The 24,569-nt window shown below is 41.6% G+C and overlaps 2 protein-coding genes, 1 long non-coding RNA gene and 1 pseudogene across 3 annotated transcripts; all 4 read right to left on the bottom strand.

The window, feature by feature from the left end:
• Nucleotides 1-1,840: 1,840 nt before the first annotated feature.
• LOC119886268 (nuclear factor 7, brain-like) lies at nt 1,841-6,142 on the bottom strand. The gene is made up of 2 exons (XM_038696893.1): nt 6,005-6,142; nt 1,841-3,945 (listed from the first exon to the last, which is right to left on the bottom strand). Exon 2 carries the CDS (start codon nt 3,930-3,932, stop codon nt 2,547-2,549), a length of 1,386 nt encoding a protein of 461 aa, XP_038552821.1. The 5' UTR covers nt 3,933-3,945; nt 6,005-6,142; the 3' UTR covers nt 1,841-2,546.
• Nucleotides 6,143-9,158: 3,016 nt separating this feature from the next.
• On the bottom strand, nt 9,159-10,749 carry LOC119885824 (nuclear factor 7, brain-like). The gene is made up of 4 exons (XM_038696080.1): nt 10,570-10,749; nt 9,844-10,419; nt 9,374-9,488; nt 9,159-9,227 (listed from the first exon to the last, which is right to left on the bottom strand). Exons 2-4 carry the CDS (start codon nt 10,410-10,412, stop codon nt 9,159-9,161), a joined length of 753 nt encoding a protein of 250 aa, XP_038552008.1. The 5' UTR covers nt 10,413-10,419; nt 10,570-10,749.
• Nucleotides 10,750-17,134: 6,385 nt separating this feature from the next.
• Nucleotides 17,135-18,831, bottom strand: LOC119885822 (annotated as a pseudogene).
• Nucleotides 18,832-19,002: 171 nt separating this feature from the next.
• On the bottom strand, nt 19,003-23,863 carry LOC119886288. The gene is made up of 2 exons (XR_005441463.1): nt 23,663-23,863; nt 19,003-19,949 (listed from the first exon to the last, which is right to left on the bottom strand). It is a non-coding gene; the product is annotated as an uncharacterized LOC119886288 (long non-coding RNA).
• Nucleotides 23,864-24,569: the final 706 nt, after the last annotated feature.

Raw genomic sequence — 24,569 nt, 5'->3', positions numbered from 1 at the left:
GGGATGCAGAGATGAATAGAGAGTGAGAGGCGGTGTGACAAAAAGATGGAGATATGAATGAATGGAGCAAGGGTGGGATTGAAAGGAAGCAGGTGGTGGAAAGACGAAACAGCTGGAAGAAGATATTAGGAAGAGACGAGGGAAACAAGAGAAGAAGAAAAAAGCTGTTTACAATGAAATGCAGGTTAATAGGAAGATGAATAAACTGAACAAAGACAGAAGACCTGCAGAAAACAGGCTGCGCTGAGCAGAGAGTGAATGACTGAGTTGCAAAGAGAAGTGACACAGGTGAGTATAAGATGTCTGACCACCGTGAGGCATCTCAGGTGTCTCTGGCCTTTTAATCCTCCCCAGGGTGGAGTCATGAGAGGAGGGGAGGACTGGAGCACAAGAGGGCTGTCGTGTCAGATATCTAGTGTTTCAGATTTTAAGGGGAAATGTAAATAAGTGTTGCCTGTAAAAGCAAGTGCTGAAGATGGGCATGTCTCTGCTAAAGAGCCAGAAAAGGTCAAAATGAAACATCTAATTCACAGCCTAAGCACTAAATGAACCTTAACTACATTGGAGACCTGTCATCAAACAGCTGACTTGTACCTGATCTACATGTGTTACTTCTTTGTAATGGCATGGGAGGCCTGTTTAAGTATGGACGTTAGTGTGCATTGGGCTGTATTAAGAGTGATACTCAACATTTACGAAGTTTGGGAGGTGCAAGTCTTTTTTTTAGCCTTTATGAAACCAAAAATACAAAAGCAAAAATGTAAGAAATGTTAGGTTTAACTGCTCTAATGTAAAGCTCATTTTGGTAGGTGGGTAGTGTAATATTTTGTCACACTGTAACACTTTAAAGAGTGGAATTAAATTTCCACAAAAAACTCCCTTCTGCTATGTAGCAGACAATATACATTAATATGGAAGCAATTGTAAAAATGGTAAACAGAAAAAAACACAATGGAGCAGTGCTGAGGATGAATTTGAGCTTAGGAGTCTGATAGCTTGAGAGAAAAAGCTGCTCTGCAGTCTGGTGGTGTGGCAGCCTAAACTTCTATATCTCTTCCCAGAAGGGTGAGCAGGCTGTGGCTGGGTGGGTACTGTCCTTTAGTAACCTTTGGGCTCTACGTAGACACCTCACCTCACGGATTTCACTGAATCTCGAGAGATGGGTACCAATGATCTTCTGAGCAGTTTTAATCACCCGCTGCAGAGCCCTCTGGTCCTGGGCCGTGCACATCCCATGAGTGATATTTCCAGTCAGGATCCTTTCTATTGCTCCTCTGTCAACAGACATGTCTGTCTGGCTAACAAGCTTACGGTAATAACTGAGCATTACACAATACACAAGTGAAGATAACCAGGTACTGAGTCGGAGCCACAAGATTTTTAGTGAGCAAAGACAATACAGCTGCTTTAAGATGAAGCAAACACTTCCTACATATGCATTAAATTGAGATTAAGGCTTCAACTGAATTATAGTGAAATTATTTTATGATCCATTTTATTACTGCATTAAAACTCCACACCAATGACATTAACTCTTATTTCTTTTGGTTTGTACTATTGTCCCTCACAGGGCACTCATTACAATAGCTCCGAATTTCACATCTTCATGTTTCAGTTCTCTGGTTTCAGGTCATGTGAGATCAAATTAACCCTTCGATGTCTCAGCAAACATGACAGATCATCTTGATGCGTTTTCTGTCTATAGGTCATCTGTAGATGCTGCTAAAATGCTTCCTGCATGAGTTAAAGTAATGTCAACACAGAGAGGAAGAAGTTCTTCCTTATTGTGCACTTACTCAGAACAACAAAAGGCAAATTCACACAAGGAACGTGCAAAATGTCACAGTGACACATTAATGACTTTATTAAAATACTGAGGGAGACATTAACAGTGAACACACATCAAACATGTCCACTTCCAGCAAAAGAAAATGTTTGTCATCAAAGTTGGCATATTAAGTAACTTTTTTAAATAAGTCTCTTTATCTTTTAAACCATGTGTTGAATCATTCAACAAACAAACAAACGATATAAAGTGTTTGTAGTAGAACAACTGAGATATTTTGGATCAAAAGTCTGTAATATATGTAAATGATCAGCAGATCGCTGATATCTGTAACGTCACTTAAACATCGGTGAACAGAGTGAACGTAGTATTTTACCCCACTGGTCTTTAACAAAACCCTAACTGTTCAAGGCCATAAACGGTCCAGTTATGAAAATGCAGGTCTGAACAGTACAGGGAGAAAAAGTCAATGTTTAGGATTGGTGAGTGGATTGAAGCTCTGTCTAAACCGTAGTGTTTTCTGAAATGAAGCCAATTATTAATTGTATTGGTGATGATTGGGTTGTTGGGACGTTTTGGAGGCTACTACAGGAAGCTGGGAGTAAATTATAGAGTGCAATCACCTTCCACCAAATATTTGCTGGTCTTCATGGCTCCACACACACACGTCAAAATAATAAAAACAGAACAATTCAAAATGACATAATATCAATAAAAAATGAGGCAACAAACAACATGAATATAATCATCCTCTTTATCTCTAACTGCTCTGTTCCACTGTCACAGAGATCTTCAGTGGTGATATCTTCAGTTTATCCATGGTGAAAATGTACGGAAACATCCTCTCAGTGAAAGTGTGTGTGAAGGTGTGTATGTGTGTGTTAGTATCAGGATCAGAGAACGACAGCTCTCCTCTGTTCCAGTCCAGATTCACTCTGATCCTCTGGGGCTTCGTCTGCACTTGGAGAACTGTGCATGAAGCCGGTGAGTGTGCTGAATATTTATATACATCAAACCTTAATGTCCATAGTCCAGGCAGTGCGTATCCTGTCCTCTGGAAAGACTCTTCTAACACACCCAGTGACCATCCTGCACTGTCTCCAACCTCGACATCCCAGCTGTGAGTCCCTGAGTTGAAGCCCTCAGAGCCCAGGGCACAGCAGAAATCATCAAAACTCTCTGGATTGACAAGAAGCTGATGTCTCTCATCTCCCCTCACACTGGTCAGATCTTCTGACAGGATGAGTGTTGGATAAACAGTCTTTGGATCCAGAATCAGAGGAGTGTAGGAGACCACGTCCTTCATCTTGTTCCAGATGTTGAAGGTCAGGTTGCCCAGGTGTTTGGCCTGGTCTATCAGAGCTCCTGAGGGCAGCTGTGGATCATCCAGCAGGGGGCGCTGCTGGACTCTTTCCACTGCAGCTTTGTAGCTGAGCAGGAATGAGACGTCTTCAGCTCTCAGCTCCTCCTCTGTGGCTCTGACTGTGTCTGAAAGAGCTGCTATCTCTCTGCTCAGAGCCTCCATCTTCTCCTTCATCATCTGACTCTTCTGCTCCTCTTCCTCCCTCAGTGCAGCCATCCTGGCCTCCTCTTCCTCATATAGAAACTGGTGAAGCTTCTTAAACTGCTCCTTAATCTGCCTCTCTGTGTGTCGGGCCTGGACCTTAATGTGTTCTGCTGTTTGATCAAACTTCACTTTAACTTGTTCACAAACCTTTAACTTCTTCTTTACAGGCTCCAGAGTTTCCTGAAGTTCCTTCTTGTGTTGTCGTGCAGCTTCATCGATGGGTCTGAATCTGTGGTTGCTGTGTTTTTCTGAATCTCTGCAGATGAGACACACTGGCTGCTGATGGTCCAGACAGAAGAGTTTGAGTTTCTCAGAGTGCAGACTGCAGATACCCTCGGAAGCTCCTCGATCTCTCTCCAGCAAAAAGGCCTCACACAGGTTCTTTAACACCAGGTTACAAGGTGGTTTATCCCTTGAAGATACAGTCTTACAAACTGGACACTCCCGTGATTGCTTCTCTCTCCACCATCTCCTCAGACAGCCTTTACAGAAGCTGTGGCTACACGACAGAAGAACAGGATCTCTGAAGACGTCCTGACAGACCGGACAGCAGAGATCGTCCGCTAATCTGGAAGCCATTTTGTCAGTGAAGCTGAAAATACAGCAGACAGAAAATACAGTCAGTCAAGGCCATCAAGATAAATACATAGTGGCTACATTGGCCGCCATATTGGCCCTGGCAACTTTTCCATTACTCTGGGCTGAAAAAACAGATGCCTGACTCGCGCAGCTTGTTATACTATATATCCACTTAGAGGTGTGTGATATGAATTGTCTCCGATAATAATATTATTGTATTAACCATATGTGAGCATACATTATCAAGTGAGGTACATCACTGTCTTTGTTAAAAAAAAAAAAAAAACTTGTCCACATGAAAGTGGTTTGGCTTGACAAAAATTAGTTTTAGTTAAAGACCACAAACTAACCACTAGGGCTGGGCTGATAGACGATGCCATCGTCCATCGGCGATGGCTGACAGATGGGCGATGGTTGAGCAGGCATCGTGATTGTAAAACAAGCAAAAGAAATCTACGTTTTTCACATTAAACCAGCAGGTTTTAATCACCAGGAACATAATTATTATATATTTTAAATATGCTTCGGACCTTCCTCAGAATTACTATGAACCTATGATACACAAGAAGCCTACACCTCAGGTAAACACACCGGCATGCCCCGCCTCTCTCTGTGCCCCCCCCCGCCTGTCTACTCCACTTGCTCCATCAGCAGCACGTTTTATAAAGTCTAACCCTAACACTAAAAGACACAGAACTCTTCTTTTTTCTGCATTTTTCCACCCACGATCCCGGCGCTTGTGGGCTTGTTAATTACGCAGCCTATCAAACACCCGAAACGAACATCTGCACCCTGTATCCAGCGCTTTACCTGGTCTGTGCTTGTAAAATACTTCACCTTATTGTATTGATGGTCTATTGACAATAATAATGTGCTTTACTATAATATATATTGTTGTACTACAACATCTCACTTTACTCTATATTACACTTTTATTCCATCAGTTCGAAATGTACCATATTTTTATCCGTTTTGCCACCACTAAGTCACATTAAACAAAGTACAACACTGGGCGCATGTGCTGTAAGTTTGAGTTTAATGAGTGTTGTATAGTTAAAATTTTTATCTGTATTGTATTATTATATCTATGTGTACTCATTCAGTACTTGAGAACTGTGTAACACCTGAATTTACCCTCTATATATGTATACTTGCTGCTAGAAAAATGTAGAAAGCGGGCTGACTGCTAGTGTCCCACTATTTGGTGCGTGTTTGCCAAATTAGAAATTACAAGTTTGTGACCTGCAGCACAAAAAAAGCTACAATGTTGGATAGAAAAAGTAATTTCCACAATGTAGAAACCTTTCTGCACATTTCATAGACATATTGTGAAGTATGCCTGATAAACGTGTGTCTATTACAATGCTTTGTGATAATGAATTATTTTCCACCAGCGAATTAATTCAGTCCATGTAAGCAGCCTTAAGTTTTTACCATATACTGTATAAAAACATACTCCTCATATTAAAGCGTCAAGCAGCGAATATTTCTTAACTATAGAGATTCTAAGTCAGTGGTTCTCAAACTTCTTCATGTCAAGGAACACGAAAATGTGACAAATTAGACCACGGACCCCCATTTCATAAGATTTTGTCCCACTATTTCCAATCTGATAGGATTATGGGTTTTAGATGTTTTATTACAGGACATGTATGAAATCCATGACCAAAATAGTCATACATTGTGTCACTGTGTTACTCATGGACGGTGAAATTAAATTATTCCCCTTTTTGCTGGGGACCTCCGGGACCCTCTCAAGGACCCGTGCGGGTCCCCGAACCGCACTTTGAGAATCACTGTTCTAAGTAACTGAACACAAAACGTATTTTTATACTCCACGTAGATTACAAACCTTTTAAAATGAAAACGACTCATCTGTTTTACACTATTTGTTATGGTGCTTTTTATCCATTAAAACTGCAGCTCCCCGTTTCTCTTTTTATCTGTTTGCTCGGCCCAATATGGCGGCCGCGTTAACAAAGTATCGCTGCAACGGCCCGGAGCGAACAACACAGCGTCTTCCCCTCCCTCCTCTACGAAGTTACAACAAACTAACTTTTAGTGAAACTCACGTTCAGTGCGTGAAATCTCATCAAGTTGAAGCAGCAATGCTGCGATTTCCCTCCACGTTTCTCTCCTGTAGCTGAATTCACTCGAAGGAAGATGTTGTTGTTGTTGTTCTTCTGTTTTAATGGCGGGTCGCAACGGTCCATACCGCCACCTACTGTAACGGAGACTGTAGCATGACTTGTGGCCAAGAAACTTGTGGTTAGATGAGACTACTTCACATCATAATTTTAATTTAAAACAAAACAACATCATATAATATGACCTTATGTCCTTCAGGTATTCCACAACAGCTTTCTGTGTCCTTTACCGCATCTCTTCTTGTTCCCAACATCCTCAAGGTTTCATTTTCTTTCTGCCTTATCCTTTGATTTAGGCCTGATCATCTCCTCCCCATATTTCCTACAATGTCACAATATACGTTCTACATTTTCTGTGATTTTACATTCCAACCATTCATTCAATCAACAACAACAACTGTATGACTGTATGTTTGTCTACGTGTAGCACCTTTTCACCACAGCAAATTCCTCAAATGTGTAAAACGCTACTTGGCAATAAGGTCCGTTGATTGACTTTTAAATAACAAAAACAATGTTTTATTCACCTCTGTGTGGTAATTTTTATGAATTGAAACATATACAAGAATCATAACAATAACATTGCAAAACATACATATGGGATAGAAACGTACATATAGGGACAAAACAAAACAAAACAAAACAAAAGTTGGGGGCAAATATATCGCAGAAAATTTAATTTCTTTCTCATAGATTATAAGTGTTTCTTTTGTGTTTGCAAATTTACATTTGTGTATATTAAATTTATCCAAAAGCAACATAATGTTGATTAGGAAATAATGTTCAAAATTGTTTTACATAAACACAATGCCAAAACATATGCAAAGCAGTTTTTGTATGAGTCTCACAGAAGGTAAAGTTAGATTCAATGTCATTGTCAAACCTCTTGTAATGCTTGAGGTAGAATCTGAAAAATCTCAAGGATACTTCCTTAACCTTATTAACACAATTTTCTCCAGCACACATGATTAACAAACTGGTTCCAGTAAGTAGTGACATAAGGTATAGGTACTAGTTCGGTATTAGTCTTCTTCTTCTTCACGTTTTGTGATGTGTCTGATATGTGTTAATTTTGAACCACGTAAATGAATCTGATGATTTGGATGGATGAATGTTTAGTATCAATATTTTAGATGAAACTCTGTGTAAACCGTAGTGTTTCTGAACTAAATCCAAATCTTATAGTGCTACAGGAAGCTGGGAACACATTACAGAGTGCAATAAGCTTCTTCTTCGAAGTGGTTCCTGATCTTCATGTCTCCACGCACACAAACGAAAATTATAAAAAGACAAAATGACACAGTATCAAATAAAAAGGCTTAATAAACCAAACATGGAGATTTGAATCACAGTGAATAATTATTAAACTAAACTAAAAACTGAAAAACAAATAAACATGTCTTTTGGATGATGACACAACAAGAGGAGCAGCTAAGCTCAGAGACTTTAGTTGGGACTGGACTGTCCCCTTTAAGAAAGTAACATCGTGGTTATAATCATCCTCTTCATCTCTACCTGCTCTGTTCCACTGTCACACAGACCTTCAGTGGTGATATCTTCAGTTCATCCCCAGTGAAAATAAATGGAAACATCCTCTCAGTAAAGGTGTGTGTGAAGGTGTGTATGTGTGTGTTAGTATCAGGATCAGAGAACGACAGTTTTCCTCTGTTCCAGTCCAGATTCACTCTGATCCTCTGGAACTTTGTCTGCACACTGAGATCAGTGGATGAACCTGGTAGTGACCGTGCTGAGTATTTACCCCTATGCAACCCTATTCTCCATAATCCAGACTGTATGTCTCCCGTCCTCTGGACAGACTCTGCTAACACACCCAGTGACCACCCTGTACTGTCTCCAACCTCGACATCCCAGCTGTGAGTCCCTGAGTTGAAGCCCTCAGAGCCCAGAACAGACCAGTATTCATCAAACCTCTCTGGATTGTCTGGAAGCTGCTCTCTCTCCCCTCAAGCTGGTCAGATCTTCAGACAGGATGAGTTCTTGATAAACAGTGTTTGGATCCAGAATCAAAGAAGTGTAGGAGACCATGTCCTTCATCTTGTTCCAGATGTTGAAGGTCAGGTTGCCCAGGTGTTTGGCCTGGTCTATCAGAGCTCCAGAGAGCAGCTGTCCCTCATCCAGCAGGGGGCGCTGCTGGACTTTCCACTGCAGCTTTGTAGTTGAGCCAATGAACAGGAACCAATCTTTGGTTCCTCAGATGCTACCCGGAAGCGGACAGTTTTTGACCACACACGTGCACACCTTCACAGTACACAGCCACACATGTACAATGAAGTTTATCTGGAGAACAATGGAAATGGATGAAAATAAATTGAAACCAATGTTTTTAACTGCAAACATGACTTGAACTTTAATTAATGACACATGGTAAAAAGCCATTTACTGAACCCCTGAACAGCACAACAGGGACTAAAGCTTGGGCTTAAGCCTCTACAACACCGTTTTACGAAGTTCACAAAACTCCATGATGTTTTTAAGGGAGTCTTGGGCAAATTATGGTGCGATCAGTTATACTAGCAAGTCTAAATTTCTTTCATTTGATTTGATTATTTAATGCTTGCTAGTTTCAAAACCAGAAGACAACAAACAAATATGACGACAGGTTCATTTCATCTAAAATATTAAAAGATTTTATTGTTTACATAATTGTGTTAACACACTAGATTCTGTTGATAATCAAGCATTTTTCTAGGACTGTATATGAATTGAAGCATATTCCTATAATCTCAGAGACACAACAGTTAAAATTAAGCATTTTTCCCTGGGCAGCTGTCAGAAGCATGTTATTTAGATCCTCATCAGCTTCTGCAAAGTAGTTGCTGGTCATGACGCAACACACACACACACACACACACAATCAAAATAATAAATAAACAAACTTCAGTGACTTTAAGACGTAAGCATCTTGAATATAATCATCTTTTTTATTTCTACCTGCTATTCCAATGTCACACAGACCTTCAGCTGTGATATTTTCAGTTCATCCCCAGTGAATATAAATGGAAACATCCTCTCAGTGAAAGTGTGTGTGAAGGTGTGTATGTGTGTGTTAGTATCAGGATCAGAGAACGACAGTTTTCCTCTGTTCCAGTCCAGATTCACTCTGATCCTCTCGGGCTTCTTCTGCACTCTGAGAACAGAAAGTGGACCTGGTAGTGAACGCGCAGAGTATTTACCTTCATCAAACCCTATTACCCATAATCCAGACTGTATGTCTCCCTTCCTCTGGACAGACTCTGCTAACACACCCAGTGACCACCCTGTACTGTCTCCAACCTCGACATCCCAGCTGTGAGTCCCTGAGTTGAAGCCCTCAGAGCCCAGAACAGACCAGTATTCATCAAACCTCTCTGGATTGTCAGGAAGCTGCTGTCTCTCTCCTGGTTTCACGCTGGTCAGATCTTCAGACAGGATGAGTTCTTGATAAACAGTGTTTGGGTCCATTATCAGAGGAGTGTAGGAGACCACGTCCTTCATCTTGTTCCAGATGTTGAAGGTCAGGTTGCCCAGGTGTTTGGCCTGGTCTATCAGAGCTCCTGAGGGCAGCTGTCCCTCATCCAGCAGGGGGCGCTGCTGGACTCTTTCCACTGCAGCTTTGTAGCTGAGCAGGAATGAGACGTCTTCAGCTCTCAGCTCTCCTCTGTGGCTCTGACTGTGTCTGAAAGACCTGCTATCTCTCTGCTCAGAGCCTCCATCTTCTCCTTCATCATCTGACTCTTCTGCTCCTCTTCCTCCCTCAGTGCAGCCTCCTGGCCTCCTCTTCCTCATATAGAAACTGGTGAAGCTTCTTAAACTGCTCCTTAATCTGCCTCTCTGTGAGTCGGGCCTGGACCTTAATGTGTTCTGCTGTTTGGTCAAACTTCACTTTAACTTGTTCACAAACCTTTAACTTCTCCTTTAAGGGCTCCAGAGTTTCCTGAAGTTCCTTCTTGTGTTGTCGTGCAGCTTCATCGATGGGTCTGAATCTGTGGTTGCTGTGTATTTCTGAATCTCTACAAACGACACACACTGGCTGCTGATGGTCCAGACAGAAGAGTTTGAGTTTTTCAGAGTGCAGACTGCAGAGAGCCTCTGAAGCTCTCTGATCTCTCTCCAACAAGAAGGCCTCACACAGGTTCCTTAACACCAGGTTACAAGGTGGATCTGCTCTTGAAGACATCGCCTTACAAACTGGACACTCACGCAATTGTTTGTGTCTCCACCAGTTCATCAGACAGCCTTTACAGAAGCTGTGGCTGCATGACAGAACAACAGGATCTCTAAAGATGTCATGGCAGACTGGACAGCAGAGCTCCTCCTCAGATCTGGAAGCCATTTAGTCTCTGAGAGAAGCAGAAAACACAGTAGACTGACAGTACAGTCATTCATGGCCATAGAGATAATTACATTGGCCACTGGATCATCGGCCATCATCGCCACCCATTCCTCCTCTACTGACTTTTAAATTGGGTCCAGTTTTTAGTCAGACTCACCTTCAGTGTGTGGAGCGTCAGCAGGTTGAAGCAGCAGTGTTGTAGTTTTCCACTTTTCTCTGCTGTAGCTGAACTCACTCAGAGGAAGCTGTTAGCTTGGTCAGAAAGTGAGATGTCTATTTTTCAGGCTGTTCGTCTCTTTAGCAAGGAAAGAGAACAAACTGTTTCCTTGTTTGTCTCTGATCATGTGAGGGTGGAGCTTTGTCAGACCTCCTCTGCTGACCGCTGTTGCGTCACATGCAACACAGGGGTGTGTTTCTGTCCAAAGTATTGATTCAATGCTGAAAATGTAGACTCATAGTGTGCAGCAGGCTGTTGCCTGAGAACAGAGGTTAACAGAGAGTTGACAACCACTGAATGTACACTTGTAGCTTTTATTTGGGTAAATAAACAAAACAATATTTGATGTAAATAAAAAGACAGAACAATGAATCACAAAGACTCTCTGGACTGGACTGCATATAGCCGGGGAAAAGGATGGATTGTAACACTGAGTGTACTTTTGTTTTGATATTTCTTGTATGCAAAAGATGGTTTGGCTTGATGATGCAAAACATTAGGAGTCATCCTTTGGGAATAAGAAATGTTACGTAATCTGGACATTATTTTTCATGTAAGTTTTGACCTGATGGTGGTGTACAGAAAAGGTCATAAACAATCATCAGATTCTATTCCTAACTGATCAATATTGGCCTCCTTACACCACGAGTGAGGAATAAAACCTCTCAGCACGAGTCTTGTTGGAGTCTCACGGTGTGAGACACTCTGTGACACTAAATACTCACTAAACATACAAGTCAACAATTACACATGTGCCAAGTAGTGGAAGTGCTAGTAAACAAAATGAATATGTGCAGCATAAATTAGTAATAAAACAACACAGGCTTAAATACACATTTTGGCTCTTACAATGCATCAAAAGAGAAATGCATTTCATGATCGAGATAATGTTATTTCAGTGAAGTTCAACATTTTATCACTAGTTTCCACAATGCTATTCATAATCAAACAAGAAAAAAAAATCATTTAAGACTCACTGTTGTACTGCATGGTGCTTTCTAAACCAGTTCATGTCTGCCCTGCTATGTATAGATAAATCCATTTGAATTAATGTGTTTGTTGCACACAGACTAAAGGAGGCAGATATCGAAGAGAAAATGTGCTTCAGGACAGAGACTGCAACCTTGTTAGAGGACAATTCCGCTTGTAAAAACTGAACTCTGAGAGCGAAGATAAACATTACAGTTTCAGTCCACACCCATGAGAGTTTAACAGCTGTCACATAGTCATATCACCCCTGTTAGAAGGCAAACCCTCCATTCAACACTAATCAACTTCAAATAAAGTCTCCACACTTATTAACACTGGAGAGACAGTACTTTACATGTTTATCTGACTCAATAATAGCCATATCCTGAAATTACTATATACTGTATATCATGTGTGATCATGCACACGATATACAGTATATATCACCATTTTATCATTAGTTTTGCACTCTTAGCTGTGTAGCCTATATGTGTCACAGGCTGTCTTTCTGTTCCTCCTCTTTAACCACTTACCTGTTTTTCATAGCCATTTCATTGCCTTTTTCTATTCATCCACCAGATGCCCTGCACTCACCTGTTCGTACTTCTCTTATCAGCCCTGCAGTTACCTGATTTTCCCTGGTTCTTTCAGCCTAACCTGGCTGTTTTGGACCTTGTTACCTGACCATTGGACTTTTAATTCTTTCCTGCTCCTTGTTGGATTTGTTTGCCGTCTCTGGATTGCCTTCTCTAGTTTTCACCCTTGCTTGTCTCCCCATGCTGCAAACCTGTGATCCTCCATTCACCTTCGGGCAACACTCACTTTCACTTTGGAACTTTGATTAATAATTAACTGTGACAAAAATTGCGAACTTGTAGGTTCAAGGATTTGAGTTTTACATAGAAGAGGTTTGTAATATATTAATTCTTATGCAACATTAAAGAAAAAGCATATAAGCATTCATTCAAAAGATTAAAAAAACAAAACACACAAGAAACAAACTAAAATGCACTAAAGAACAAAGGTGTGTGTGCGTGTGAAAGAATGTATGTCTGTTTCTTTGTTTTGCCTCCATATTTCTCAAATGCACCAGCCTGAACACACGTGGTCCGAAGCAAAGAAAGCATGTGAAGCGAAGGCTTTAAGGTTCTTCTCCCAGTGTGCGGTTGTGTTTAAGGCAAATTAAAGTATATTTGGCCAGTACTGTATATATACAAAGACAGTGTCTATGTGGAGCATAGGTTTAAATCCAGAGTTTGGGACTTTTGCATAGAAATTTACATCTGTTACATTCAAGCCGTTGCCAAATGAGTTCACGCAATACGGATTAAGTATATACAAAGTTCTACATTGCAGGTTTAACTAACATGAACTTAGCGGTGTGGTTAAGGTCTTTGTTACACAATAACCTCACAATAACCAGTGAAACGATCACAACAACAAACCTCAGAAAAAACTAATCAATACATGTACACTGATGAAAGTTATACAGTCCTGTACTTAGCCAAGTCCACTGTTACTCTATGCTATGCCTAGTTAAATGTTCAGTGTGTAATATTTCTGAGGATCTATCGACAGAAATGCAATATAAGATCCATAACTATGTTTTCAGTGGTGTGTAAAGGCCTTTCATAATAAACCATTATGTTTTATTACCTTAGAATGAGTCATTTATATCTACATAACCGCAGGCACCCCTTCCATGGACGTCGCCACGTTGCATCGTCATGTTTCTACAGTAGCTGAAAACGGACAAACAGAGCTACGGAGTGTGTTTCGTCACTAAGTTCTTCTTGTTCAACTTTTTTCAGGCAGAGCAGACACTCATCACTATGTTGAATATATACGTTAGAAGAAGTAGTAGTAATAATATACAGCAGGTGTCTGCAAATACGTTTTGCATCGAGCAATATTTTCAACCATGAGAGGGTGGATGAGAATATAAGCCATAATACTAATTTGCATTAAGATGTTATTTGGTTAGCTCAGTCAGTAAGGTGCAGGACTTATCCCACCTTGAGACAAGTTTTTTTTCTCTCTCTCTTTAACAAATGGATTCTGCAGGGAATGTTTCTCAGATCACAGCATGTGCTGCAATGTTATTGTTTTGCTGTTTGATCAGCATCCATCAACCTACGGACGCTTTTGCATTTCCCCAGTATCTCCAGGCAGAGGACATTTAGGGGAATCACGTTCTCTGACGACTCTTTCAGAGGTGTGTCAAGCAGGCTACAGACTCTTTTAATGTCGATCAGAATTTTTCAAAGTAAAAGCTCAGTTGAACTCCAAATACTGCATTACAGTAAACAAGCTTCTCGCACTTATTTTGTAGGCAAAACCACTAATGAGGAAGTGAGTAACTGTTGCTGTGATGAGTGAGATCTCTTTCAGCACCCTCTATCAAAGTATGTCTTTATTTATATTTCATGTTGGCGGACAGTTTTGGCGATGGTCCATTATCACAGAGAGAAGTAATGCGTTTCCCTTGTGAGTGTCTGTATAAACTTTATCTAATGTGTAGTTTTTAATAGACTGTCTACTTGACTGGCTACTCTCTGCTGTCTCAGAAGAGACATCTTTTGTGCTGTGTCAGCCACCGTAGCTGTCGCTCTTTGAAAGGTTAGGGGGCAGTGGTAGACTGGACAAATGGTTGCACTTTACATCCCTCACAACTAGATGCCACTAAATCTTACACACTGAACCTTTAGGTAGGGCTGAATGATTTTGGAAAATAATCTAACTGAGATTTTTTTAAAACAATATTGCGATTGCAATTTAATATGCAATTAATTTTTAAGCTCTTTACCTTCTGTATTATTCAGAATGGACAAGCAGTAAATCAGTGTATAGTCTGACCAACACAATATTAATACATAAACTGTTCTTTCTTGTGGGTCAGGTCTGTGTTATGATGAATTAGGTAGAATTATTATTATGAGCAATAGGGGAGAAGATATATCAAATTAAAATAATATGAGAAAGATAATTTGAGTCAAATTATGGCATTAAATAATGATATAATATCATCAGGTCAGCCTACCTACAGACCACAAGAAAAACTAACTAACCACAGTGTGTTATACAGTAAGCACTAAATAAAAACCCACAGTTCAACCACCAATTAATGAGACCTTATCTCAGTTCTAATCTCCTTGGTGTCCATTTTTCTGTATCCCAGTAAGCAAACAAAAAAAAGTTGGCTAACGAAAAAAAACAAGTGACGCCTCTCGTGTTTAATAGACAAGCTTAGTCTAATTCTCCGACAACACCGGAGTTTCCCCGAACCCTCTGAAGCTGGTGAGCAGCGCACTGGCTGTAACCAGACTGTAACTCGGGACAGACTGGGCCTCTTTCAGACTTGTGCGTTTGGTTTGAAACTGCTGACTAGTGGCTGTGTGTGACGCAGGTGCCGATCGCCACAGTACGCTTACCTTACTACACGTGTCTTTCTGTTGTGCATTTTTCCTGTCCTACGATTGCACCCACCACCACCAGTTACCCGTGGTTGCTACTTTCACTCCCTGTTTGACACTAAAGTTTATGTAGTGTCAGCTTCTGTCAAGCTTAAGGCCATTTTACAACAAGAAGGCAAGTTACAGCGTAACATGTAGACGAAGCATCAACTTCGTCTGCAGACTGCTTTCCTCTTGGGTGTCTTGTGACCAATTCAATTCAATTTCAATTTTTTTTATTTATATAGCGCCAAATCACAACAACAGTTATCTCACAGCGCTTTTCATAAAAGAGCAGGTCTAGACCGTACTCTGTGATGTTATTTACAGAAGCCCAACAGTTCCCACCAAGAGCAGCACTAGGCGACAGAGGCAAGGAAAAACTTCCTTTTAAGAGGCAGAAACCTCGAGCAGAACCATGACTCAGGGTGGGCGGCCATCTGCCTCGACCGGTTGGGGTGAGAGAGAGAGAGAGAGAGAGAGAGATGTAAGGAGAGAGAGAGAGAGAGATGTAAGGAGAGAGAGAGGGGAGGGAGGCAGCCTACACAATATACACACAGAGGTACAGACAGTAAAGGTGATGTTGCTATAGACTAAATGAAAAATGGTACAGATATTTATAATAGTGTTAATGGTAACCATCGTAATGTTAATGATTATAATAACAATAAGACTAGCAAAAATAGTCGTTGCAGCAGAGGGTGTCGAGCAGGAACACGGGGGCAGCAGGTGACCCGCAACCATAGATCCAGACTCCACAGCTCCAGAGCCAGAAACACCTGCAGGAAGTGATAGGAGAGAGGAGAGGGACGAGAAAGCACAAGACTACCAGAAAGGGGAGAAGTTGTGTTAGTAACATGCAATAATGGGATAAGGTTGCATACAGAGGGAGAGAAAGTAGAGGAGAGAGGAGCTCAGTGCATCATGGGAAATCCCCCGACAGTCTAGGCCTATAGCAGCATAACTAAGGGAAAGTGCAATCGCAGCCTTTGCGATTAGAAAATCTTTTTATTACATCGCGATAATCATCACGACAATCATCACGATTACATTGCAAACGCAATGAATCATTCAGCCCTACCTTTAAGTTAATTTACCAGTCCATAGAGGAAGGGAAATTGCTTTGGTTTGCTACTTGTGAGCTGGCCTTTCCAATGTGGATGGGCCACAGGGAAGAATCATGGTTCTGATTTTAGTCTTTTGCTGTCCTATGTTCCGATTGTGTAGATGGAGGAACTAGTCCCTCCGTCTGTTGACTGACAAATGGTTGCCAAAATCTGGGCCCATGGGAATTCCTGGGGGTTGTGCGAGACTGGGTTCAATGCCTCAATTTCATAACAAAAGTTCAGTTTGGTCATACAAATGAACACCTTGTGAACCACCAATCTGTAAAGTCTCTGTGGTCCCAACACAGCAATGAGTCGACAATTTTCGAGTCTACTAACTTCCAGCATGCTAGCATCCAGCCTGCATCCCTGTTTCAGCAGCCAAGCGCCACAAAGTCTCAGCTGCCCATCACCACATAGATCCAGCTGCCCAGCGGCACCGAGCTGCCACTAGTCCTTTCTGGTTCCCAATCAGCGGTCCAGCCAACACCTGTTCCTTGTTCTTCGTTGGCTGGCCAATTGACTCCTGCTCCTTCTTTCCAGTCTGCAGCACGGCCGACACCTGTTCCTACTAAGATGCAGCAGTCTTCAGTGCCCTAACTACAGCTATATCCTGCCTCTGAGCTTTGGCAATCCACTGTTCCTGAACTGCAGCTGTCACTAGTTCCTCTTATGTTGCAGCAGCAATCACCAGTTCCTCTAAGTTGTACCAGTCACCTGTGGCTGTGCTTCTGCAGCCTCCTGTTTCCTGGCTCAGACTGCTCATCTGCCTGTCTCCCAGCTGCCGGACACTGGTCCTGCACTTCAGCTCTGAACTTCACACGCCAGCCTCCAGTCCTGATCTCCAGATGCCAGATGGCCTGCCACAACCTGCCACTGAATTAATTTTTAAATAAACATATCCTTGGAAAAATGACACAAAAGGAGGAACAGGTTAAATCTTTTCCACTGTCACACAGACCTTAAGTGGTACAATCTTCATTTCATCCCCAGTGTAATGTATGGAAACAGCCTCTCAGTGAAAGTGTGTGTGAAGGTGTGTATGTGTGTGTTAGTATCAGGATCAGAGAATGACAGCTTTCTTCTGTTCCAGTCCAGATTCACTCTGATCCTCTGGGCTTCTTCTGCACTCGGAGATCAATGAGTGCACCTGGTAGTGATCCTGCTGAGTATTTACCTTCATAGAACCCTATTGCCCATAATCCAGATGGCATATGTCCCTTCCTCTGGACAGATTCTGCTAACACACCCAGTATCCATCCTGAACTGTTTCCAACCTCGACATCCCAGCTGTGAGTCCCTGACTTAAAGCCCTCAGAGCCCAGAACAGAGCGGTGATAATCAAACCTCTCTGGATTGTCAGGAAGCTGCTGTCTTGTTTTGTCTCGTCTCACGCTGGTCAGATCTTCAGACAGGATGAGTCCTTGATAAACAGTGTTTGGGTCCAGAATCACAGGAATGTACGAGACCACGTCCTTCATCTTGTTCCAGATGTTGAAGGTCAGGTTGCCCAGGTGTTTGGCCTGGTCTATCAGAGCTCCTGAGGGCAGCTGTGGATCATCCAGCAGGGGGCGCTGCTGGACTCTTTCCACTGCAGCCTTGTAGTGAGCAGGAATGAGACGTCTTCAGCTCTCAGCTCTCCTCTGTGGCTCTGACTGTGTCTGAAAGAGCTGCTATCTCTCTGCTCAGAGCCTCCATCTTCTCCTTCATCATCTGACTCTTCTGCTCCTCTTCCTCCCTCAGTGCAGCCATCCTGGCCTCCTCTTCCTCATCTAGAAACTGGTGAAGCTTCTTAAACTGCTCCTTAATCAGCCTCTCTGTGTGTCGGGCCTGGACCTTAATGTGTTCTGCTGTTTGATCAAACTTCACTTTAACCTCTTCAGAAACCTTTAACTTCTCCTTTAAGGGCTCCAGAGTTTCCTGAAGTTCCTTCTTGAGTTGTCGTGCAGCTTCATCGATGGGTCTGAATCTGTGGTTGCTGTGTTTTTCTGAATCTCTGCAGATGAGACACACTGGCTGCTGATGGTCCAGACAGAAGAGTTTTAGTTTCTCAGAGTGCAGACAGCAGAGAGCCTCTGAATCTCTCTGATCTCTCTCCTGCAAGAAGTCCTCACACAGGTTCTTCAACACCCGGTTACACGGTGGTTCATCCCTTGATGATCTTCTATTACACACTGGGCACTCAGGTGTTTGTTTCTGTTTCCACCAGCTCCTCAGGCAGTCTTTACAGAAGCTGTGGCTACATGACAAAATAACAGGATCTCTAAAATATCATGACAGACCGGACAGCAGAGATCCTCCTCTGATCTGGAAGCCATTTTGTCTCTGAGTGAAGCTGAAAACACAGCAGAGAGAAAGTACGGTAAGTCATGGCTCCCCTTCCTCCTCTACTGACTTTCAATGACATTTGCTTTGATCTTGATTTGTGTTTTTAGTCAAACTCACTGTCCACGAGTGAAGTGTCAGCAAGTTGAAGCTGTAGTATTGTAGTTTTCCCACTTTCCTCTCCTGTAGCTGAACTCAATAAAAAGTTGTTAGGGTGCATGAAGTTGAATCTGATAATCTGTTTTTCAGTTTGTGCGTCTTTCTGTAGTGAGGAAGCATAACAACCTGTTTCCTGGTTTGTCTCAGGTGAGGGGTGGAGCTTTGTCACACCTGTTCCAATGAATGGTGTGTTTCAGTCCAGTGTATTGGCTTTGTTGGAGTCTCACCATGTGTGACGCTCTGTGACTCTTAATGGTCACAGAATGTTATAATGTGGAGATCTGCAGGACTACAATTTATGACTTCTGACAAATTGTGAGAGAGACTTATAATATATATAATGAAAGACTACAAAACATGACTAGAATAGATTTGTATTATTTATTTTATACCATGTTACCATGTCAGTTACATAAATATATGCTCCCACTGGGTTGTAACAGAAACACTCATGCATGTTAGGCAGGTTTAAAGGGGTCAGAAATAGAAAATAGTAAGTCTTTACTGAATCACAAATGTTTTATCACAGTCAGGGGGGAACAGGAAACCAAGGGATTGGACAGGATCAGTTCAATGAAATTTGATTATTACATTAAAACGTTTTACAGGAAGGTGAGACAGGCAATGGTCAAAACCAGGAAAGCAGTCCAGCAAGAACAAACAAAACTAAAGGAGCAGGCAGATAATCCAAAATCTAACAATTAAGGCAGAATGTCCAAAAACGAAGCATAAGTACGAAACACTGGGGAGCAGGAAGCGTCAGACGGGTTCAAAAGTGTGGGTCTTGACAAAAATAATTTCTCCATATAAGAATACACAAACAGTGTCCAGGTAGTTAATCTCTCATTAATAGAACATTCATCTTTAAGCTTCAAGAAAGATCTCATGTTTAAAAAGCCAATTTTGTTTAGTTTGTACTGTCCTGGTTAATTAAAGCAGAGTACAGGAACACAAGGGATTGGACCCAGATGCAGACATCAAGGCAGAGAAGGTCCCTGTTCAGCAAAGGTCAGGCAAGAATAATCATTTAGATAGGATCAAAGAATTTATTTGCTTGCAGTAGTTAGGTTTGGCTGTGTTCTGGGACCCCCCTGCCTCTCCATGTGCCTTCGTGGACCACAAGGTTGGGAGCGCACCTCCCCGCCCTTAGACATGGCTACGTGTAAAGCCATAGGACAGGGAGAGCACACCTCTCGGCCCTTCCATGGGTTTGCGTGGGAAAGCCATAAGGCGGGTGGTGCACCTCCTTGCCCATCCATATGCACACATGGAAATCCCGGGGCAGAGAGAGCAGCAGCAAAGACGCCCCCTAGGGTCCAGAACAGAACAGCGTCAATAAATAGAGAAGGTTAAACAGGCTCTAGCAGCTTAAATAATTTGCCTTCAATATCTTTGCCAATTAAAGGGAAATCAGCTGAGTTGTCAGCTGATGTGGGCATGACTTTACATGGGCACTGGAATTTTGAGCTGAGCTTGACTTTGTTGCTTGCCTGAATGAATGCAATGCTAGATAACCAGTTAGGCAAGGTTCAATGAACTAGTCCACAAAAATAGAAAACACTGGGAACTGCAGGTGAACTTGAACATAACACAACAGTGTAGGAAATATGATGATGGTGAATAATTTGAATTTTCTACACAGAACTGATGCCCTGCATATGTCCTCTGTCGGCTAAACAAGCTCTTTGAGGGCTCAGAGAAAAACTTCTGTTTTATTTCCACATGCTGATTTTGTTGTAAGAACTGAACTAACAAGAAGTAGTTACACACGTCCGCAAATTTTTTTTTTTACCTCTCTTTTCCAGGAATGCACTGATCACATTCACACTGGAAGCTGCCCAGTACAACCACAGTCTGGTCTGCTGGCCACTAAGTAGCTCCAAAAAAGCTCCACTGGAGCTGTTGGGGTTATGGGCCTTGCTCAAGGGCACCTCAGTGGTGGTAAATGAGAGAGGGCAAGCACTGCTTGGTTTACTTTCCCTGGTCCAGTCACAAGCTTGCTCCTCTAACCTTTGGGCCACCACTACAGACAAATGTGATGTGTGCCTGGTCTCGGCTGCTTCTTCATTTCTCCTCATTTCACGATTCTCAGGAAAGGAGACATTCCTGTTACATTTACATGTATTCATTTAGCTGACGCTTTTATCCAAAGCAACTTACAATTGCTATACATGTCAGAGGTTGCACGCCTCTGGAGGGGTTAAGTGTCTTGCTCAGGTGGATGTGTTGCAGTGGGGAATTAAACCTCGGCCTCTCACACCAAAGGCATGTGTCTTAACTATTGCGCCATCAACACCCCTGTTATCCCAACAATAGGGACAGTGTATTGATACTGACATGTACTGATTTTATTTGACATATCATTTTCTGTAAAAGTATATGTATGCAAGAACATTTGTATTGTTGTATATTAATAATAACGCATGTGACAATGAATTTAAGACTTTTCAGACTGAATTAACAGTCTACTACTTCAACTACTTTTTACAAAGTGGATCATTATATTATTCATGTATTTTGTGTTTCATTTCTTTTAGCACCTGATATGGCCATGTTTTCAAACATGGGAGAATATAATTGGTAACTGTTACAGACTCAAGTGGCTCAAGCCCAGAGATTAGGAGAGGAACTCAAATTTAATTGAGAACCAGGCCAAAAGAAAGAACAGATTATGTGCAAACAAACAAAACATATTTATAACAAGCATAATGTGCATTTCCTAAAGTCAATGCATGTGAGAGCTTTCAGCTGTCAGCTGTGACTGCTCCCACTGCTGCTGCAACATGCTGCTCCATGCTGCATCAGCAATTCTTAAGCGCCCCCTACAGGTTTACCTAAAATCCATCATATGCCATAGACCTGCTCAGCAATATTATCTGTTCAGTTTTTCTGGTTAAAATGCCCTGAACGTAATTCAATCCGTCAGTCTTTGGATCTGAAGGGCAAAACCTTAACCACTTAGAATAATGCTTTTAACATTTTCCTTTGATCTTGTGTGCTTAAATCACATGTAATGCCTCCAAATAACCTAAAGAGGGCACTTGATGACCAGAAATGCCTGGCATTCGACTGTTTTGCTTGTAAATATATTTTCTGTGAAGTCTAGTTCACTGTTGCAGAATAAAGCCTAGTTCACACTACACGATTTTAAGCCCGATCTGCCGGTCAGCGAGCTCTGTGACCGTCAGGCTGTGATCAGGAGTAAATCAGTGATCGAACTGCTGCGGTCACCAGTCGTTATGTGTGAACTACCGGACGACGCGTTAAAACGCATCCCCAACACATTTCTGACACATCGCCAGATATCTAGCATGCCAAATATCTGGAAGAGTCGGCCGACTCGACTTCCACATCCAGCCAATGAGAGCAGGCAGCTGGCAGAGCAGGCAGCTACTTTTTCACCGCAAAATACTTTTTACTCCCCTCCAGCTCTCTCTGTAGCATGGACAATCTCTGCTACCTGCGTGTCTGAATCCACTCTATCACCCATATTCTTTGTCTTTATAATTGCTATCTATAATAACAAACAACAGCTGTGTTTTCTTGACAAAAGGTGGTTTGGAGACCAGCTGTTGGGTGACACAGCCACTGTCAGCTCATGTAGTGTGTGACCTTCTGTCACTAATAAGTCACGTAGTGTGAACGCCACGACGACTTCAAGACCCCCGTCACAAGACAGCAAGTTGTGTAGTCTGAACAGCACAGCCATTGGCCGATGCAGAAAGTCGTGTAGTCTGCACGAGCCTGAAGACACAGAAAGCGACTATAATCTCATGAAAGACTTCTTTCAATGTAAACAATGATTGCATTTCTAAAGACTAATAATATTCAAATTAAAAAACAACCACAGCAAATCAGGGAACTGAATATTTTGTTGGCAGCATTGAGTTCAAACACCATACAGCTATGACCAGGTCTGGAAAGATAAGTGCTGGTTGGAAGAACAACACTATAGGCCTACTGAGCTGTAGGACAAGACCTGTTATGAAGCTCACAATTTGAAGAAGAAAGAAAGATATTCACAAAGAAGGAGTTTGTTGGAGACAGAGGCGCGATTCTCTGCAAGAGGGAAACACCAGCTCCAAATAACAGCGCAATAGGACTATTATGTGATTGTAATTAATCAGAAGGTTGCTGTTATTTTAAAATATTACATGTGTTGATGGAGATGGGAATGGTTGTAACACATCCAATTTCTCTAATCAGGAACAAGTTACAAATCACCTGATTTACTCTACACATGCATGGTTGAGACCTTATTCCACTTAGGCACCTGACCCTTTGTTAATAGCATTGCCTGCTTTGCAGTTAAACTCATAACCTAAATCATGTTTATGGTGTGTCTATGTAAATACCTTTCATGCATGTTGTTTTTTAGCTGTAAGGTAGTTCACATCGAGTATGCTGTGTCTGACACACACACACACACAGTAATGCTTAATTGTTTTATGATTAAATGTTGGTATAAGACCTGTAGACTTCTCTCTATGACAACTGGCTAAACTCCAGCAGTGTCATATGTCACTCACCACTTTGAGGATGCAAGACAAAAACACACAAACACACACACACACACACACACACACACAAATACTCAGTCAGTGCACATTTGCACATTTTGATGAAATGTTTTATTTTGTTTACAGCTATGACTAAGTAGTGACTAAGATACTTGGACCACCACTACACACACAATATTTATGTTAAAAAATTTAGTGTTGACTAAATAGATTTCAATATCATATCATGTTTTTGTCAGTGTAGCAACTAACCAAGACTTTGGGGTGAATTGTAACGTTTTACTCGTTGTGTTTAAGCCTAAACCAGGTATTTAAACATAAATAGCAGTTGTACTATTTACTAGCAGACACATGAAATAGTATCACATTTTGAATGCACTGGCTTAAAAGAGCTCATACAGACAGACATTTCTAAAAATGTTACAACCATCCCCGATGCCCACTTTGATATTGATCTGTGCTAATTATCAGGAAGGTGAATATCAGCAATTAGTTTTATTACCGTATTTATCATCAAACGTTGTTCCAGACCGAGTCATGAGACAGAGACACGCATGAGGAAGAAGCTTGATAGCTGTCGAAGTCCTTTGAAGATTTAACATCCCTTTAACACCAATGTAAAGACAATAATAGACACTTGAAGACTTCTTTCTGCGTCAAAGTCTGAAACACTTTCGATTTCTACGGGAGATGCAACGACAGCTAATCCTTCACAATAAAAGCACAACACTGTTTATCTTCACATTGATATTTCACATTTGACTGCAGCTGTGTGAGGAAATAAAAGCCTGAAGAAGTAGGATGAAAGTGTATGTGGCTGAAAGACTGCAGCCTATTTTGTGTGTGGATTTTCTTTCTATAAAAACAGGCAGCGGGCATGCTGCATGTGATTCAATGTAAAGGCCTCCCCCTCATGTCATCCTGAGCAGCAGAAATTGAATAAGAGTAGCCTATAAAAGCTGAGAGAAAAGAATACATTGGTGAGATAAATAAACAACTATAACTGCCCTTCATTCAAATTGTTACTTATCCCTAATAGGTCTTTAACAACTGTTGCGAAATGTTGATCATAGAATCTGGTCAAAACAGTAAAATCACTTTATTTTCTTTTATCAGAGTTTGAACAGACAGAAACATCAAAAACAGCCACAACATACAGTTTGATATTCTTCATGTTTTTTGTTTTTTTTCCAGAAACTAACGATCTACTGGGATTACACACATCCATCTCTAGGGTTTACAGAGAATGGTCCAAAAAAGAGAAATTATCCAGTATGTGCCTTGTTGATGTCAGAGGAGAATGGTCAGACTGGTTCCAGATGAGAGAAAGGCAACAGTAACTCAAAAAAACACTCGTTACAACCAAGGTATGCAGAATACCATCTCTGAACGCACAACACGTCGAACCT

The sequence above is a fragment of the Micropterus salmoides genome, unplaced genomic scaffold (genome assembly GCF_014851395.1).
Source record: "Micropterus salmoides isolate LMB-PRFRI ecotype aquatic unplaced genomic scaffold, ASM1485139v1 Ms_hic_scaffold_4, whole genome shotgun sequence".
In the NCBI taxonomy this organism is placed as follows: Eukaryota; Metazoa; Chordata; class Actinopteri; order Centrarchiformes; family Centrarchidae; genus Micropterus; species Micropterus salmoides.
This window is presented reverse-complemented; position numbering and strand designations above follow the sequence as displayed.